The sequence below is a fragment of the Carassius gibelio genome, chromosome B14 (genome assembly GCF_023724105.1).
Source record: "Carassius gibelio isolate Cgi1373 ecotype wild population from Czech Republic chromosome B14, carGib1.2-hapl.c, whole genome shotgun sequence".
Classification (NCBI taxonomy): domain Eukaryota; kingdom Metazoa; phylum Chordata; class Actinopteri; order Cypriniformes; family Cyprinidae; genus Carassius; species Carassius gibelio.
This window is the reverse complement of record NC_068409.1, coordinates 5,885,947-5,905,747: the sequence shown is the minus strand read 5'-3', so window position 1 is coordinate 5,905,747 and position 19,801 is coordinate 5,885,947. Positions and strand designations below refer to the sequence as shown.

The following is a 19,801-nucleotide window of genomic DNA, read 5'->3' as shown; positions in this document are numbered from 1 at the left end:
AGAAGCCCAGGGGTTTTTTTCTGGGCCATAGCTCATTTAAAATGGACCGTGGAAAAGTTATTTTGGGAAAACTGGGACGCCAGTTGTTATCAGTGCTCAGTTCAGAAGCCTGCATCTCTGATGGTATGGGGTTGCATGAGTGCGTGTGGCATGGGCAGCTTACACATCTGGAAAGGCACCATTAATGCTGAAAGGTATATCCAAGTTCTAGAACAACATATGCTCCCATCCAGACGTTGTCTCTTTCATTGAATACCTTGCATTTTCCAACATGACAATGCCAGACCACATACTGCATCAATTTCAACATCATAGAAAACATTTGGATCGTAAAGAGGAAGATGTGACAAAGAAGACCTAAGACAGTTGAGCAACTAGAAGCCTGTAGAAAAGAATGGGACAACATTCCTATTCCTAACTTGAGAAACTTGTCTCCTCAGTCCCCAGACGTTTGCAGACTGTTATAAAAAGAAGAGGGGATGCCACACAGTGGTAAACATGGCCTTCTCCCAACTTTAATAAAAATAAAGTATACTCAGTTCGCTATTATAAACATACCATTAAAATGATCAATGTCTGTAATTTGCACTAATCAGATTTCAGGTATTTGCTTAGTAAACTAGTAAATTGTTTCATTTGCCACCATTAAAGCTTTGGGCAGCACAAAACACCATTCATGGAGAAAGAAATTAAAGAGAAAAGAAGACATGCTGAAGCTGAAATACTAAGCAAAGTTGTATTTTCTGTTTTATTTGTATGATGTTTTCCAGTTTCATTCCCAGCAACACAGTCCCTTATCATCAACCAATGGTAACAGGTGTGACACTGACCAAACATGATGACCTTCCTCTGCGTCAGGTTTATTTGTAATCTTCGTATTGAACAAACAGTTTGGAATGGTTAATGCTTAAAGCTTTAAAAGGCATTTTCTGAGGAGTGTATTCTTTTAAATACAAAAACATAGATCATGCATAGTTCATTCTGTTCAGATGTCTCTTGTACGTAGAAAAGAGTATACATATACATAAGACAAATAGTACACTGAGATTTAACTACGGAATGTTTCTGGTTAATTTTATAACATAAAATGTGAGGAGAATAAGCGGTCCAACTCAATGATTCAAACACAATCATCAATCTGCACAGATGCAATACTGCATCTAGTAAGGCCAGTCGTGACTCTAAATGTCCAAAGCTGTCAAACTGTTGAAACTACACCTATCACTCATACATACAGTACATCCTTTATCAATTAAGTAAATAGAGTATTGCAAAGCTACGTCTGACATGGTTTTGATCCAGACATGGGCAGAGAAGATTCAGTCATTATGCATTATTCAAAGATATAATTTGGTATTAATTTGTCCCTTTTTTCAGATGGAATCGTAATTGGTTTGGTCTAATAGAACCAACCCTTCCTTTCCTAAAACTTCAAGCCCATTAAACATTGTAGCCCTGCCAAACTTAAACATGATTCTTTAACATCTGTTGGCAATTTATTTTACTGTGGTTGAAATAAATTTACTGAACCAGAAGCCTTTCAACCAGCAAAATGGCTTTTGGGTAGGACATCGGCGTCTGATTGACCTCAGGGGCCCGTTTTACGCCCTCTTCATCCCTCTGCCCATTAGACATGCAAACACGGTCATCACCATCTTGGGTTTGACCTCCACTAGATCGTCAGGCAGGGCATACACACGAGCGCCGATCTTCCTGGCCATGGATACAGCGTACCTGCAAGAGACAGACAGAAATAAGCTTGCTATAACAGGAAATATTACAAAGACTTTAGAAATTCTCTCTTCAGTGATTCTGAAAATTTCTGGATTTTTTTCTGAACTTTGTGCACTATAAACATATTCTGCTTGCTGCTTAATAACACACACAGCATTAAGTAAGTATCTAAACTTGCATAAAGTTTCATGCATGAAGTTAATACAAACGCAATCATGGGATATGCAGGATTTAATTGCACAAATCATGCACTAATCTTAATGCTTTATACGTTATAGAATGAACACTCTATTGAAATCTTACTTTGCATTGTCCAGTTTTTCTTCGTCGCTAAGGCTTCCTGTCTTCACGAGGTCGTAGTTGACGCAGCCGGGCTGGATGGCATCAATCAGGTCCAACACCGCCAGACTGGAGCTGATCTCTTTGTCCTGCAGTCCAGAACATTACACTTACTTCTGATATCCACCCAACACATACAGCTACATCAATACAGGGCTGCTGTAGGAATATATAATATGTTTGCGTGTGTGTGGAAGCAGATAAATGAAGGCTGGTGCACCTTGAAACTGGATATTTTGGTTGGTTTTCCTGCTCCTGACAAAGTCTTATTAACCCAGCTGACGATGGTGTCATCGTTGACCTTCTGTCCGTCGCCCAGGCCCTCGAGTACATTTAGAGTATATCTGGAGAAACACAGCACCAAGACTCATCAGAATCAGTTTACTAAAAGATAAACTCTTCAAGCTTTATGTTCATATGAGAACAAATTTAATACAAATAAATTAACTAATAAACTGGACTTAAATGTTGTTGTTTTTTAATTGATAATTTGAATTCTGGTACGTCTGCATTTAAATCACATGTGAATTTGACAGTATTTGCGTTAAAAGACTTACAATAAGGTTCATTTCTTTAACACTGGTTAATAGATTTTAATGGATCAAATGGTTTGAATGATAGTGTATGCAGACTGTTGTACCTCCTCATGAGCTGCCAGACCAGGGCGAGAGTGAGCGTTGGGTTCCCATCATTCAAGTCTTGCCCCCCGATGCCCACCAGTGAGAAATTAGCTTTGGTCTTGCCCATTTCCACAGCGTAGTTACAGTTCTCCAGCTGGACACACAGAAACACACACATACTTGCTTTATCCAATCAGAAAACTAGCTGATTAGAAGTGCTCTGTCTGTCAATCATTCTGCATATTTGTGTCCACCGAGAGCAGGGTTTGGAGAAAGGACAATGGCTACCTTTTTCATGTTGGCCCCTAGTTTAGGATATGGAGGCTTGTTGACTTTGTTCCAGTCGACAGGAACCTTGATCTTCTCATAAAGCTGCAGGATGACCAGAGCATCCTGAAGATCACTGGAAAGAGCCGAAACATTCATTGACATTGACATCTCATTTCATTTACAGTTACAGTGTTACACTTGACATGCATTTGATTTAACTATCAGCCTGATTAGGGCTTCATCGAACAGATAAAGACAGGAAGGTATGAAAGTGTGTGATTTACGCGTATAAGTGATTGACACGAGGATTGACACCCAGAGAATTCATCCAGTTTCTGAAAGTCCTCTCCTCTCTGGTCTCTCCTGCAGAAAACAAGTGAAGCAGGAGTTAATCGCTGTCCACCAACACAGGACTTACACCACAGAGAACACATCGGCCGTGACACATAAGTTACTGAAACTCCTTCAGGGCCTCATTCATCTGCTAGTGATCTGTTACGAAACAAAACAGCTCTTCATGTTTTGTTCATGTCAGCTCAGATCCATTAAATAATAAAGAAAACGGATACTACATTGATTTTAATAATGCATTAGAAAGTGTTGAAATTAACATTAACTAAATATGAAATGTTTTAGGAGTGTTTATAATTGTTGTAAACTGGCATTAGCAAATAGAAACGTATCGTTATCTGTTACCAGCATTTCTTGACGATCTTAAGTGACAGATTGAAATTAAACATTTGATTACTTTATTTATACCCACTGAGAGAGACAATACACATATCACAATGCACAATACATAACCTTCATGATATATAATAAAGAAGAAAATGACATCACATGATCCTGTTCATGTGGTTTAAAAGAAAATTACATTTAAACTCAATTTTTCTAAACAAATCAGATTGTAGAAATACATTTAACACTGACAATCTCAAATTTAACATTATTTTATTCCTAGCCCTAACCCTAACTCAAGAAGTGGACATTGCAAAAACTGTTAATTTCAGGGAAATACAGGCAATGTGAAGTAAACGGAAAAACAGGCAGCCCAAAATATGTGTGTGACATTATTTTATGTGTTCTCTTAATGGGTTAAATATGATATTTAGGAAGACAATTGTTAAAACAACTACAACCCCGAATGACCCGATTGCCATCTATATAAACGAGGGTTAGGTCTGACGGCTTGTTTTTGTGTTTCGTATCACAAGAGGGCACAACCTTCACCAAAAGGACGTAAACTGTTCAGCCCTCAGGAAATGAGAATCTCTTTCTGATGACATGCTTCACCAGTTTCCATAAATCCTTTAGGTCTCTTCTGTGATGCCATCCGGTATATTTTTTAGAAGTAAGTGTTTGGAAGAAATGCCACCCATTTTCATTACGTGTCATTACGTGGCACATGTAATTAGCAAATGCTAAAATGGGGAGATGAGACAGGAAAGAACAACAATGATGAGCAATCACCCACCCTCCAGAAGTCCCCAGTTGATGTCCTGATTCTCGGGTCTGGTCAGCGCTGGGTACTTGTTGAGGAGATTGGCCACAAAGGCCATGTTGAGTTTGGGGTTTCCAGACAAGACATCATTAGACGTGACGAACTGTCTGCATCCCAGCCTGTCAGCCTGCAGCAGCATACACTCGGCTCTCTTCAGGTCATCTTCCTCCTGCAGAACACACACCAGCGCCAGATAAAACACACTGCATTCAGCTGTTGGCAAATAACTAATATCCCCCTCTCTGCTTCAGTGAGACAGATTTGCTTAAGCCACAGATGCAAATCATTCTCCTTTTCTGTCCCATGGGTCAGTGAGAAAACAAGAGACAGCACAAATCAAATATAAACACTACTATGAGAAATTACACATACAATAAAAGTACTTGAACATAACTTCAGTCAGATTCATTTGGTAGCTACACGACCTTCAGAATCAGTTACACGTGTAATAGTGCAGAACCCTTATCAAAATGATGTCATGTACATTACGGCCTTGTGCCAAACCCTAGTGAGCTGCCTACCTAGGCTGCATTTTTAGGACTTCTAAATTAAGCAATTACAAGAAGACAAGCTATAAAAGCTGTGACGCCTCCCTAAAAAAAAAAACACTTTTCCCTGCATTGTTTGTTGCTTTAAATAAATATTTTGGAAAGGATGTGTTCCTTGAAAAAAAAACTGTTAAAAAGTTTGGGGTCAGTTTTTTTTTAATATAAATTAATGCATGCAGTTCTTTTAAAAATGTCTATTTATCAAAGAATCCCTGAAAATTATGCATCACCGTGTATCCAAAAATATGAAGCAGTCATAAGTGTTTTTCAACACCGATAATAATCCGCATATTAGAAAGATTTCCAAAGGATCACGTTACACCAAAGACTAGAGTAATGATGCTAAAACTTAACAGGAACAAATTAGATTTTAATATATATATAAATATATATATATATATATATATATATATAAAGTAAAAGTTCCTTTAAATTGTAATAATATTTCATTAAAAAATATTGTATTTTTTATCAAATAAATGCAAAAAAAATCTATTTTTAAAGAAATCTAAAAGAGATTTCTTTAAAAAAAAAGATTAATAAACCTTACCAACCCTAATCGGTTGAATGCTAGTGTACAGGTATATACATGTCAACATTGTATACTGTCAAAAGAATTATATTATATTATATATATATATATATATATATATATATATATATATATATATATATATATATATTTTTTTTTTTTTTTTTTTTTTTTTTTTTTGGTGAAGTAGAGAACAAAATGAGATGGTTCACTAGTTTGAAACAGAATGTAAGAACAGGGGTTCTGCACACACTAACTCAACACGACGGCGGCAGAGAGCTGAAACAGTGGGTGATGTTGATGATGAAATGACCCTGACTGTGTCCCAGCGCTACAGCAGCTGCTCTTCTCATTCAGCACACAGTCAATACCAGCTGCTCCAGTCAGCGCGTGGGGTTAAATACACTCACATGAGTCTCCCAGCACTCACACATCAGTCCTCTGTCTGTTTACACACTCCTATTGTCCACAATTAAACCAGTGAAAGACTTGAATCATGGCATACTGGGGGTGGAATGTGGCATCCGCAGTATTGTGACTGCCACAGGACACAGACTCGAACACAGTGTGCAATAAACAGTGGCTTTCTACTGGAATTCACTGTCGTCAAAACATATTCTGCTTAGAACTGATAGTTTTTTTATGAGATTATGAGAATCAATCCCAGGTTTTCATACACTTTCATCCTCTCATGCCAAGTTTAGACCCTCAGAGAAACACTTGTATTGAACTGCTGGTACTTGACAGCTGCCCTCCAGAAAGCAGGAAGCTCCCAGTCAGAGGCTTTCTCATCACACATCTGACTTACAATGAGCTGCTACAGTGACTGAAGCTTTGATATTCTGATACAAACCTTCCTCCTCCACTGAGAGCAGCTCACGAATGCCTTATAAGATCATTATGTTTTTGGGCTGGTTTATGACAGAAACGTATGGAGAACTATGTGCATTTTAAAAGTGCATAATGTGAACTCACGTTGAAGCCTGACATGTCAATGTCAATACGATCTTCTCCCTCCTTCAGACCCTTCGGTGCGATCTGGTTGAGCAGGTGGAAATAAGCCCTCGAGTCCTGCAAGAGCGGGAAGAGAAGAAAAAAAATCTTTCAATGAGCGTATTGTAATGCTGCCTTCAAGTCCTGTCTGTAGGATTGTATTTAGGAGCAGAAAGCACATGAAAATGTAGTGCCATAATTACTAGAGACTATGCTACCGCAATCAACAGAATGTTTACAATGTTTACTTATTTTTGTGTTAAAAGCTGAAATTAAACATTTATTGACTGTCAAAGACTTCAAAATCATCAAGTTTGTCATTTAAAAAATACTCTAAACACACACACACACACACAAACAAACAAACACAAACACACACACGCACACACACACACACACACACACACACACACACACACACACACACAATGTGTGTTCATCCCATAGGTGTAATGGTTTTTATAATGTACAAACTGTATATTATATTGCCCTACCCCAACCCTACACCTAACCCTAACCCTCACAGGAAACATTTTTACTTTCTCAAAAAAAAAAAAAAAAACTCATTCTGTATGATTAATAAGCGTTTTGAAAAATGGAGAAATGGGTTATGTCCTCATAAGTCACCCTCTCCTTGTAATACCGGTTTCATACCCATGTCATTATACAGTGTGTCCTGATATGTCACAAAAACAAGAGCACACACACACACACACATGCGCACACACACAAACACACACATGCGCACACACACAATCACACACACACACACACACACACACACAGAGCAGTGGGCATCATTTATGCTCTCAAAAATAAGGTTTGCATATGTGCCTTTTGTTAAGCATCACATTAGATACACAAATTTATAGCTCATTTGCAGTGATAATATTGAGCTCACACACACGGAGGAATATTATCCCTTTCATTTTAGACCCAGACGGATCATCTGTAAAACAGTATAGCAGGCTACTTATATAAAATGCATAAAAACATGAGCTGTCACGGTTTATGACAGAAAGCATGTAGTAGATTGTGTGCCACCGGTTTTTCAGCTAAGTTTTGATCATGTTGATCATTTAGAGGCATTAGATATTTATAAGCAGGTTTTATGGGGTAAAATAATCATTTCATTAAGTGATATTAAACATATTTAGGTTTTCATTGTGAAAATTACAATTCTAAAAATTTCTGAACCGTTGTTGACGAATAATGCAAACAATTCTATGAGGCAACAGGCTTTTGCAAATACAGCACTGTAACAGTCCAATGCATCCATTTTATCTTCATCAAAATAACAAAGGACTTGAAGGCAGCAGAATAGATTTACACTGTGCGTTATTTTTAGATGAGACACAATCCAGAAGATTGTGTAAAAAAAATCAGAAACAAACAATCATGCAAGAATTCCTAATAACATGAATTTGGTAGATTTGAATGAACAATCAAACGACAACAAAAATGTATACTGTAACCGATCTACACTACATTTGGAAAAGTACCTTTACACAGTTACACAAAAATCTGTTAACTGCAGCGTAGAGGGAGATAGAGACAGATATTAGTTAAATCATTCAGTAGAGATCAGAGTTCAGTAGAGTCTTTTATCACCGGATGAGTTAAGAGGGCAATCACGTAACAGCACAGGTCACATATCTTTTATTAGATACTAAATGACCCCTCGCATGTTCTTCAAAATTCATGGTATGCCAGAGCATTTGAAAGTCAAAGTAATTGCCCTTTCACTCTGGCTTTCACCTTTATGAAACAGAAAATGGAGTTAGCTGTTATGCAAATTCTAATTTGGATAAATTTGGCAACATGACTCCATTCATTTGAGGCTGAGAATCATTTCACCTTTAAAGGAAAGCTAAAGTAAATCTCATCTAACCATTAGATCTTCAAGAGATTTAAAAAGTGCAAAACGTCTGCATAATCCTTTCTATTTTCCATTTTGTTCTTTTTTGCAGGCATATGTAATTTAATATACTGTAGTAGTACAATATATTTAATTTAAAGTCTCTCTTAAACTTTCAAAAAGACAATTCACAATGCTAGGGTGTTGATATGCTGATGTTGTGGTGTTCTGAAGTCAAAAGAGTCCACCAACTCTCTATATATAACTGAATTTGAATAGGAAAATAATAGAATGGCTCTTCTCAATAAGCCAAGCCTCTCTTTGTGGCTGCGTCTGAAAGCCTGAGGACTCGCTGCCTTATCAGGCAATAACTTTGGAGGCTGCGTTTGTGCACGAACGTAGCTACCTCATGAAACTGATTTCAGAAGGGCGTCTGAGGACGTGTAACAGTTTAATGATCTACAACCAAATTACTGCAATACTAATTTCTTGATAGAAATTACATCAAAAGTGGATAAAGTTTATAAAAAAGCTACATTTACACAAACTGACCAACACAGTATCACAGAATCGAACACACAGGATTATGGGATTTGAAAAAAAGCAGCAAAAATCGATCAGATAAAGACATCTCCCGAGATAGGAAGTGAAACGAACAGTAGATTAGGGTGTGCCTTAATACCTTTCTACCTCGCAATGCATCTTTAAAGGCAGCATTTTTCAGCTTTCAGACACAATCCATATGTGTCCCTCTTTAAACACGACTGGTTCAGATCATGAACCATTCAAGGAACCATGAGTCCCCATGAGATCAACTAGGACCAGAATTAAGTACTACTGCTGTTTAATACAAATTTAATTATGAGCAACACTCATAATGATTGTCTTAATGAACAACACTAGAAACTACTTTATCTGGGACTGTTTAACCACTATTGCACTTATTGGCAAATACTATTCAAAACAACAGGACTGTAACAGAAATATTAACTAAAATTTGACCATGAAAGTGATTTGTGTTGTCAGGAGCTCCATTTTCAGTTACATGTGCTTTCAACAGAAACATTATGAACATTATCATCCATACATGACAATAATGCATCTGTACAGAATAATATGTTATTTCAATAAGCAGGAAATCAATTGTATATCAATTATCATGATAAAAGAATAAAAGCCGTCATATGGGAGTGGTCCTATGCCTTTAAAACTTCACTGTAGGATCTCAGATCAACAGTTTTTGTTTCTTACAACTAAATTAATATAAAAAGATATACTGGACTACCACTACAAATCTCATGGTTGATACCCTCATGACAACAGTAGTAGAGACAGAGATCTGATACTTTATTAGCATACAAACACACAATTAGAGCACAGTAAACGGACACATCAAGACTGACCTTTATATCATGGCTGAAGTTGTTGATCTTGCTCCAGCCGGCATTCTCCAGATGGAAGTTGACCCAGCGAAGCAACAGTTCCTCTGGAGACAGTTTCATCAGATCCTCTAGTGTCTCTCCATCCATCAACAATGCTGCCAGAGCTGAAAAAAGACCATGTATATCAGTTAACCAGAATGCTGTGAAGCAAATGATTTAAAGGTGTATTAACTTTTGCCAAACAGTTACATACAGGATTTAGGAATTCCCTGAACTCTGATCTTTTCTCAATTCCTGTTGTGTTTCAGAAAGCCAATTCACTTAATTTCAAACTGACCAGGATCTTTCCAAAACCTCAAAATGCACCACAACTCATCAGCTCTTTTAAACATCTCTGTCAGAATTGTATCGTTTGTTTACTGTAGTGTTAATACCTATCACATTCATGTAAGTAAACCCATGACTTAAAACTCACTACATTAGCAGAAAATTAAAGGCCATCTTAAATTTTCTTGTTCATGTTTTTTTTTTCTTTCACAGATCAAACATTGGAGTACCTCAAGGTTCGGTGTTGGGTCCCTTTCCTTTTTATCATTTACACAATGTTTCTGGTACCAACCGTCCAGTCACATGGATTTTCCTGCTACTGCTACACTAAGGTTATAAAGATCTACCAGGTTCTTGCATGTATCTCAGCTTGGCTGGCAAACTTTGGCCTGGATGAAGGAACACCCCCTAGCTATTCACTAATCACTGTTTAGCAAGGCCAATTAATAACAACACAATTTTAGACTAGATTACTGCTATGTTCTTCTAGCTATTCTCCCTGCTTACACACACACACACACACCTCTACAAATGATTCAGAACATATTTTTGTATTTTTAACCCAATGAGAACCCAGAAGACAGTGCATTTTTCCCACTTTTACTGACGGTTTATGCCTGCAGTTCAAGGCACTGATGCTTGTGTACAGAAATATTACTGGATCAAAAAATGTTAAGCGAAGGCAATTATATTATTTGTTTATAAACTGTCATCCCAGTCCTGCTTTTTGACTAATAATTTTTGTCAGTGTGTCGGATGAAAAGCAATTTGATGTAATAATATAAATATCTCTAGACAACTCTCTCTCCAGGACTGTAAACTCCCTTAATTTCAATTTGGGAGAAAACAGTCCAGTAATGAGGTCAGATATAAGAGGTCAAGTCTGCCATGACCATCAATTCATTCATTTGGGTTAATATTTAACTTCTTTAAAAGAGACTGTTTATCTGTTTGTCAGAATTCCTGGATGTTGTCATCAGCCATGACAATGCAAGCTTTATTTGGACAAGATGTGCAACCGTGTTTGTGCAACAGAGGCACATACCCTCATTTCTGCTGAGCTCAATGTCAGCAAATAGACCAATTTTGATGATCTGCCACAGCAGGCCCAAAACCAGATGAGGTTTGCCTTCTCGAAGGTCCAGAGCCCCGATGTTGACCACATGACAGCCAATGGCAGAGGCCGAGTTAAGAGCCAGGTTAAGATTCTCCTGCGAGACAGAAGCAATGATCTCTGTTGGGCTCAAACCTCTCTCCAACATATATTTGATTTAATACATTTGAGGAATAAAGTATTAAAATCATGGAAATGTTCCAGAGTCATATTTTAAAAATAAATACATAAATAAATAAACTTAACAAAACCAAACCTGTGTTGTGAATGGTGTTAGTTTCTTCTTGTTGATGGTCCTCTCATCAATAGTATCAGTTACTGACAGGTTGATCATTTTACTAAAAAAAAAAGCAAAGGAACATGCATTTAGGTGGTTTCTTAAACAATATAAAATAATAAAAGGAGTGTGTCTGACTTACCACAGCACAATACCATCACCGACAGCCTTGAAGAGATCCTCTGTATTGGGATTTATGGGCAACACATGTTGACAGTCAGGGTCTTGTTCCAGTGCTTTGTTGATCCAGTTCACGAAAGCAAACCTCTCCTCCTCTGGACAAGGACACAGAGAACAAGATCACATCACAAACAAAACCAAAAACAAAAGGACAGTGAGATTTTAGACCTGGTATTACCATATAATTGTTTGAAGTACCTTGCAGTAGCATGTAGATTTCAAGACACAAATATGTCAAATCCACACAAGGACACATTATTACCATCTGAAACCATTACTTTATCTTGTACACTCCAAGCCAGTGGGAAGTGTGGTGCAATGTAATCATATCGAAAGGAAGCAGTGTTTAGTTTGTTCCAGTGAAAGCGAGGTGTTTTACCTGAGAAGGAGTGCTGTGTGCCTGCACTGGAGAGCTCAGACGTGCCGCCGATGGCCAAGATCCCCTCCTTCCTGTTGATGGCCTTCCGGAAGCTCTTTGCGATGTCACTGCTCTTCAGCTCTTGAAAGATCTGTGCAGACACAAGGGACCATGATATTAATGATAAAATAATTCTCAAATGCTCAGACACATGATCCAGTAACTGTACAGCACCAAAAGATGCAACTATTATCTACGACTTGGAACTACTTGCTTGATAAAACAACAAAAAATTATATAAAATGTTCTCCTTGATATCTTTAATAAGATACACTTTATTTGGATGGTCCAGTTTAGACATTCAGCCAAGTATCTTTGCAACATCTTTATGTTTCAACTAACTCTCATTAGAGTACTAGTTGACTGTTAGGTTAGGCATGTATTTGCAAAGCCATTTATGGTCAGAATAGTGTCTGTTGTGGGGCCATCAAAAAAAAGAAAAAAAAGAAACAATAATAAATTAAACCTTTTATTATGTCAAATCTGTTCATTGACGCCATACTATATTGTGAATATAGTCACTGCACAATGTGTCTGATAGCATCTTTTAGCATGGGACTTTAGTCTTGTGTACCTTGTAGCTTAAAAACTATCAACTAAAAAATACACTAATGCACATGTGATCAAACACACACAAGGCCTTTGAAACTAAACAGATGCACATATTTTCTGACATGTGGCATGTGTGGGTAGTTAAAGCATGAGTGTCAGTGCCAAGAGGAACATCTAGTGAACGGAGGACGCTAGCAGCTGCTCATAACCTCCTTGCAGCAGCGCAAACAAACCCAGGGTCGTTCAACATGACACTCTATTTACAGGAAGCATCAACAGTCTCTGGTTATCAACAATTACTGACTGCAAAAGTGCTATAAACCTGAATCTATGTACATTGTTGGTCAAAAGGAATTTGGTTTGGAATAATTAAGATTTTTTTAATTGATTTTAAAACAAGTCTCTTGTGCTCACCAAGACTGTAATCATCCTAATATGACGATTGGCTGCTCAATAAATATTTTTAAAATTAAAAGATGTAAAAAACAAAAAAAAATATTTTTTTTTACAATAATAATAAATGTATACTTTCATTCAGGAAAGGACAGTAAAGACATTTATAATGCTACAAAAAGATTTTCTACTTCAAGTAAATGCTTTGTTCACTAAAAAAATCTTGAAAAAAAAAACGTATTAATAATAATAATAAATGTTTATGCATGAGAGATTTTGGTAATATTTCAGTAGGCTATAGGGACCTATTCTCACTATTAACTAGTTGTTTATTGGCATGCATATTATTAAAATATTGGCTGTTTATTTGTACTTATAAAGCACATATTCATATTCTACATCCCTAATCCTACTCAGTACCTAAACTTAACAACTACTGTAACTATTAATAAGCAGAACATTTGGAGTTTATTGAAGCAAAAGTCATAGTTAATGGTTTGTCAATACTGAGAATTGGTCCTTAAAATTAAATGTGACCAATATTTATATAAAAAAACAAATCATAGTTATTCCAAATTGTTGACCATTAGCTTTAGATTTAGGGGATTTCTGAACTTTTGTATGATCTGATCATTTAGAAAATTTGTAGCACAAGTTCTGTTCAACTTACTTACACATGTTGAAGCATCATGTCTGTGGCACGTGAGTTCCAAAATTTTAATAAAAAGTATTATTATTTTTATTTTCAGCATTCTTTGAGTAACTTTAATTACTAAAAATGATGCAATGGCAAAATGCCATCTGGAATCAGCACTGAAACTCTAATCTCAATGTACAATGTATTGTCTACTTATGCTGAAAGATAATGCTGATTATGCAAATCAGGGATTTAAAGATGACATGGAGCTTTCTGAAGAATTCGTTGATTTTCAAATTCAGATTCAACTAAACAACCTCAAATACCACCTCTTGGCTTTAATCCTTCAACTTTTGAATGATTGTTTCGAACCTTTTCTAAAAGATGTAACTTGCATTCACCCATTAAAGTCTCACACGTGTACAGCACAATATCTGAACAGTACTGTATATGTGATCAAGTAAATGTTTTTTCCTTTTTTTTTCTATCTTACAACGATGAAATTTGATTTGCAAATTAAAATTGTCAAAGTGTTGACTCACTGGGCTACATTTTATTATCCAAAGTATTACAAGGAAAATTTGGAGGAAAGAAAAAGTGATTTATGTGTGTAGCAAGTATTTCGTACACTGTAAAATATTTCCTGTAGAAATTACAGTAACTTACTGGCAGCAGTTTGCCAGTAACTTACTGTAAATTAAACTTACAGTAAAAATACTGTATTCATATTTACAGTACCATTTAACTTGCTGTAAATGTATTTGCAGTAATATATTTTTTTACTGTAAAACACAATTATGTTTTTTTCTCCTTTTATATATTTTAATACAATAAAATATTACTTTACACTGTGAAATTTACTGTAATTGGTTCACTTTTATGTATTGTAAAACTTTACAAATTATTGTATTTCAACAGGTCTCATGTCTCAGTAGTAAAAACTATAAAAAGAAACAAAAGACTGTTTAACTTCTTTTATTGGTTTAACAGTTAAATTGTAATACTTGAAATAACATTTTAATATTCTTGCAGATTGTACTTTCAGTTTTCCAAAAACTTGAATACATTTCATTTATACATAAAAGTTTCATATTAAGAGCATTTTAAAACAACAGACATGAACAGATTCAGTCATAAGAACAATCTTAAAAATTTACAAATTCAGAAAACTCCTGTGTAGAATGTATTTGCTCTTAGTAGCTTATAGTTTTGCCAGCTGAAATCCAGAAACTCCTTAAAGGGATAGTTCACCCAAAAATCTGAATTAGGTCATTAATAACTTACCCTCATGTCGTTCCAAACCCGTGAGACTTCCGTTTATCTTCAGAACACAGTTTAAGATATTTTAGATTTAGTCCGAGAGCTCTCAGAGTTCCATCATCAAAGTAGTCCATGTGGCATCACAGGGTCGGTTAGAATTTTTTGAAGCGTCGAAAATACATTTTGGTCCAAAAATAGCAAAAACTACGACTTTATTCAGCATTGTCTTCTCTTCCGGGTCTGTTGTGAGAGAGAGTTCAAAACAAAGCAGTTTGTGATATCTGGTTCATGAATCATTCGATGTAACCGGATCTTTTTGAACCAGTTCACCAAATCAAATTGAATCGTTTTATACTGTTCGCGTCTCCAATACGCATTAATTCACAAATTACTTAAGCTGTTAACTTTTTTAATGTGGCTGACTCGTGAACGAGTCAGTATTTTGTTCGTTATCTGGCTCAGCTCGGTGTTCATCTTCAGTTCTCTCCTCACAGCAGTTCAGTCAGTGTACTTTTTGAGTAAATGAATTACTCCGGGATATTGGTTTGTTTGAACTCAGAAGTGTCAGCCACATTAAAAAAAGTTAACAGTTTAAGTAATTTGTGGATTAATGCGTATTGGAGATGCGAACCGTTTAAAATGATTCAGTTCGATTTGGTGAACTGGTTCAAAAGGATCCAATTACATGGAGTGATTCGTTCGCGAACCAGATATCACAAACTGCTTTGTTTTGAACTCTCTCTCACAACAGACACGGAAGAGAAGACAATGCTGAATAAAGTCGTAGTCTTTGCTATTTTTGGACCAAAACGTATTTTCGATGCTTCAAAAAATTCTAACTGACCCTCTGATGTCACATGGACTACTTTGATGATGTGTTTCTTACCTTTCTGGACATGGACAGCAGACCGAACACACAGCTTCAATGGAGGGACAGAGGAGATAAATGGAGGTCTCACGGGTTTGGAACGACATGAGGGTGAGTTATTAATGGGTGAATAAATTTTTTGGGTGAACTATCCCTTTAATGAAGGAGGATACATGAGGGTTCAGACCAGAGTTCTTCCTTTGCACCATCTTCCCACTTCTTCTGATGACGTGGAACTTTGAGGAGCACTTGCTGTTGTCAGGGTTAACATTTAACCTTTACATAACAGAAAAAAAAGTTAGATCATTTGATGTGAAAAATGTCTAACAAAACAACCAAATACTTACAACACAACCAAATACAGAAATGCACTGCAAATGGCACAGAACACAACGGAAATATTTCCAGGGGACCCAATATGTGACGAACCCGGATGGAGCATGTTTAGTACTCAACGTCTACTTTTATTTTCTTGCAAAAAATACAGAGATTACATATTTATGACATACAACTTTATATACAATATAAAAAATGTAAAAAGAACATGAGGGTGAGATATTAATCTATACATTAGTAACATTGTAAAAAAAATTGTAATGTTATGTTTAAATAAGTTTCATAGGTAAGAAATGTAAGGTAATGTAGGATCCAAAGATGAAACAGCTACTTTTAAAGTTGAGACACACACAGATAAATAAAGCATATTACGAAAACTTTTTTTGTATAAAATGTATTTATTTGCAACAGTTATGTTAACAGCAAAAATAAGACATTTATGTCCTAAGTACAGCTATTAAGCTGATAGACATGCTGCTTTGTCACGAGAACATCCCAGGTTAAAATAATGAGGAAATTACGTTGCCTAAATCCGAAATCGCCCCCTTAACACTCATTCACTCATTTCTACATTAGTCCACTAATACGGTTCACTTGAAGCTGTGAATGAAAACGAGTGAGTATATTCGGACAGCCGTTGATCGCGCATTGGATGTACACAGTCGGGTTTGTCACTTACTGGGGTCCCCTGAAAACATTTCCATTATGTTCTGTGCCATTTGCGGCGCATTTTCGCGAACGAGATTATGTTATTCTCCCGATGCTGATGTACAGAACAAATGTTACATTTGAAGTAGACATATTTTTCTCTTGGTTGTTTAGTTTCCTTAACTTTATGTGTTTGCGGTAACGTTAAATGTGAGACTGAGGGGCGGAGAGGCTTTGAAAAGTGTATGAGCATTCAGGAACTGCACACGAAAACCTTAAATTCGCCGTGTTTTTATGCCCTTTGGCATGATTAATAGACGCCAGTGTTTGCACACGCACGAACATTGCGGGTTTTACTCTAGCACTACAAGCATGACGTGCATTTATATGGGGTAATCAGTTAACAGCAAGCGATAATAGCGGGAAAAAATCCGACTGACTTTAAGCTAAATCCACGAAAGCTTTGTTGTTCGGCTAACAGTTCACATGAACACTCACCAGCTCCTGGAGTGGGGTCAAACCCAAGGCAGAGACCCGTTAATGTCCATATTTTGACGGTGAAACGTTCAGAAAAGGGAAAGAAAGGAAAGAAATATGAATGTTTGCACAGTGTCACCACAACTCTCTCTAGCTCTCTTCACAGCATATTGAGCATAAATGTGAGGTGACTGCGCGCCGTTCAGTGGCAGCGTTTTTTTATTTATATTTTTGTTTTAGTTAAACCAAAGATATAATATATTTAAAGTAAAAGAAGTAATATTTGTACCCACCTTTGCATCTGACTGGTTCTTTTCGCATCTGTGTGTCTTGTTTTCTTCTTTCTCCAAGTGGGAAATTAAACTTGATCTGTGATTGGTCAGGTTTCGCGCTCATTTTTTCTTTACTGTATTTAGATTTACAGTAAATTAAAAATACTGTAATTTAGTGTCGCCAAGAGGGTATTCCCCAAAATGTAACTTTAAAATACAGTAATATGCTGTATAACTGTCCTACAGTAAAATACAGTTCATTTTACAGTTAAATACTGTTGAATTTACAGACATTTCTAACAGTGTACAGTTTGGATGTTTATGTAGATATACATCCTGTATGTAGAAGGCACATATATAATTGCTTTTGGATATTAATAATGTACATGTCCCGCATCACAGAACGGTTTGCAGAGACTTACAGACACAAACTCATCGAAGCTGATCTTCTTGTCCTTGTCTTTGTCCCCCTCGTCCATCAGTTTCTGGATGATCTCTCGGACTTTGTACCCAGGCAGGGGCAGATTGGCCTCTTTGAACAGGTCGTGGAGCTCATGGTCACAGATGAAGCCATTGCCGTTCAAATCTATGGAGAAAAGTGGAAATTATTTGTTTAGTGTCAACATCTTGCATCTTTCCAACAAGCACAAAACATTTTGGTTGCAAATTTGGCTTACGTTGCAGTTCAACAGATTAAACATTTTAAGAAACCTCTACTACAAAGAAAAAAAATCAATTTAAATGGTACATGAGTAAAAATGATCAGCAACAAACTCTGAGAAAACCTGTAATTTGCTGTATATATGCATGCAAAATAAAACATTAAGGAAATGTGAAAATAATGAGCAATATATCATTTTAATACAAAAACAAATTAATATATACACTTGAAACACTGCAAAAATAATATGTTTTGTTCATAATTTATGCTTATGAATAAAACACAGGCCACATTTTAATGAGTGATGGTTCAAGTGGAACACATTTACATTGAACATTACTGAGCTTTAAGCAATGCATTCTGGTATTATTCACAAAAGAGACCAAACACGGCCTCAGATTCTGGCCAGAACAAGGTATCTTGTTATTTGTTAAGTATGTGGAAGCACAGAAAGCCTGTTTTGCCAAAAGCTGGTGGCAGGGGGCAGGCCACTTGGTTTGAAACAGAGCTGTTCAGGATGCATTTAACAAATGCTATCTGCAATACTTAAACTGATTGAACAACAGTAAAATAATCATCAGGAACTGTGAGCCACTGGGGTTTCTCTAGGATGTGCATTATAACATTATGACATTGGCAACAGTTTAGGCCTCAATTTTCTCCCCAGTCTGCCTAAGAAATCAAATAAATGGCGAAATGCTGTCTGAAGCACATTCTTGTCAAGGATACTGAAAAACATCCAAATTCCACAAACTTTAAAACCCAGATATTTAAGATCAAAAACCGCACTATACTCTTAAATCCACTGGTTTCTGTGAATCTACTGACACATCATTTTAATTCTGTATGGATACGCTATACAACAGGCCTACTCAGTGGCTAATATTGATATTCCAGGCATTTAGAAACAACATTAACACAATTCACTTCTGAAGTACAAGAAAAGCTCATGTGATGTTCATGAGCATCAGCCAGCATTGAATAGATACACTGTCATGCTTGGATGAAAGAACAATTTAAAGACACTTGATACCGTAATATCGCTTATTTTGCCATCTCATTAAGCATAATATGAAAAATACTCATAGTACTTGCACATTCATTGCTAATGAATAAATGAAAACAATTACTTGTTAAAAACAATAACTTGTTAAAAGACACCTTAATGGGCAGCATGCCCAGTAGTGATTAGAATGGACAAAACTGAATACTCACCGACTCTCACAAAGGCATCCTGCAACTCCTCCAGCTCTTCTTTGGATATCTTTCCTGCCATCTCCTAAACACCTGAAGCTCAAAGTCGAATAAAGTGTGTCCTTCTGTAGAGAAAGGGACAAAAACTTTATTGTCTGAACCTCCGAGCTGTAGGAAATGAATGCTGGCGACTGTCTTCTGAGAGAGAAACCTGGAAGAGGGATTTCACAGTAAGAAGATAAGACATGCAAATGACATGCAAACGTCTATCAGGCAGGCTACAGAGTAGACTATATTTGGGCAAAATGTATGTTTGAGAGGGCGTGCCAAGGCTGGTCCTTTTGAGAGCAACCTCACCATAATGCACGTAACGCAGTGACGTGATTCTTTGCCATGACAAAGATTGAAAG

General features: G+C 36.6%; 1 protein-coding gene across 2 annotated transcripts in view; it reads right to left on the bottom strand.

Moving 5' to 3' along the window:
* Positions 1 to 722: 722 nt before the first annotated feature.
* Positions 723 to 19,801, bottom strand: part of LOC127970986 (plastin-3) — a 29,524-nt gene continuing 10,445 nt past the window's right edge. For both annotated transcript variants that reach the window (XM_052573718.1, XM_052573717.1), the window contains exons 2-16: positions 19,413 to 19,516; positions 17,959 to 18,122; positions 12,055 to 12,184; positions 11,638 to 11,770; positions 11,475 to 11,556; positions 11,150 to 11,315; positions 9,799 to 9,941; positions 6,520 to 6,615; positions 4,438 to 4,633; positions 3,248 to 3,326; positions 2,982 to 3,096; positions 2,714 to 2,847; positions 2,294 to 2,417; positions 2,038 to 2,162; positions 723 to 1,734 (exon numbers count right to left, since the gene is read on the bottom strand). In XM_052573718.1, the coding sequence (XP_052429678.1) occupies positions 1,602 to 1,734; positions 2,038 to 2,162; positions 2,294 to 2,417; positions 2,714 to 2,847; positions 2,982 to 3,096; positions 3,248 to 3,326; positions 4,438 to 4,633; positions 6,520 to 6,615; positions 9,799 to 9,941; positions 11,150 to 11,315; positions 11,475 to 11,556; positions 11,638 to 11,770; positions 12,055 to 12,184; positions 17,959 to 18,122; positions 19,413 to 19,473 (1,881 nt within the window). In that variant the 5' untranslated portion in view covers positions 19,474 to 19,516 and the 3' untranslated portion in view covers positions 723 to 1,601. The remainder of the gene's footprint in view (positions 1,735 to 2,037; positions 2,163 to 2,293; positions 2,418 to 2,713; positions 2,848 to 2,981; positions 3,097 to 3,247; positions 3,327 to 4,437; positions 4,634 to 6,519; positions 6,616 to 9,798; positions 9,942 to 11,149; positions 11,316 to 11,474; positions 11,557 to 11,637; positions 11,771 to 12,054; positions 12,185 to 17,958; positions 18,123 to 19,412; positions 19,517 to 19,801) is intronic.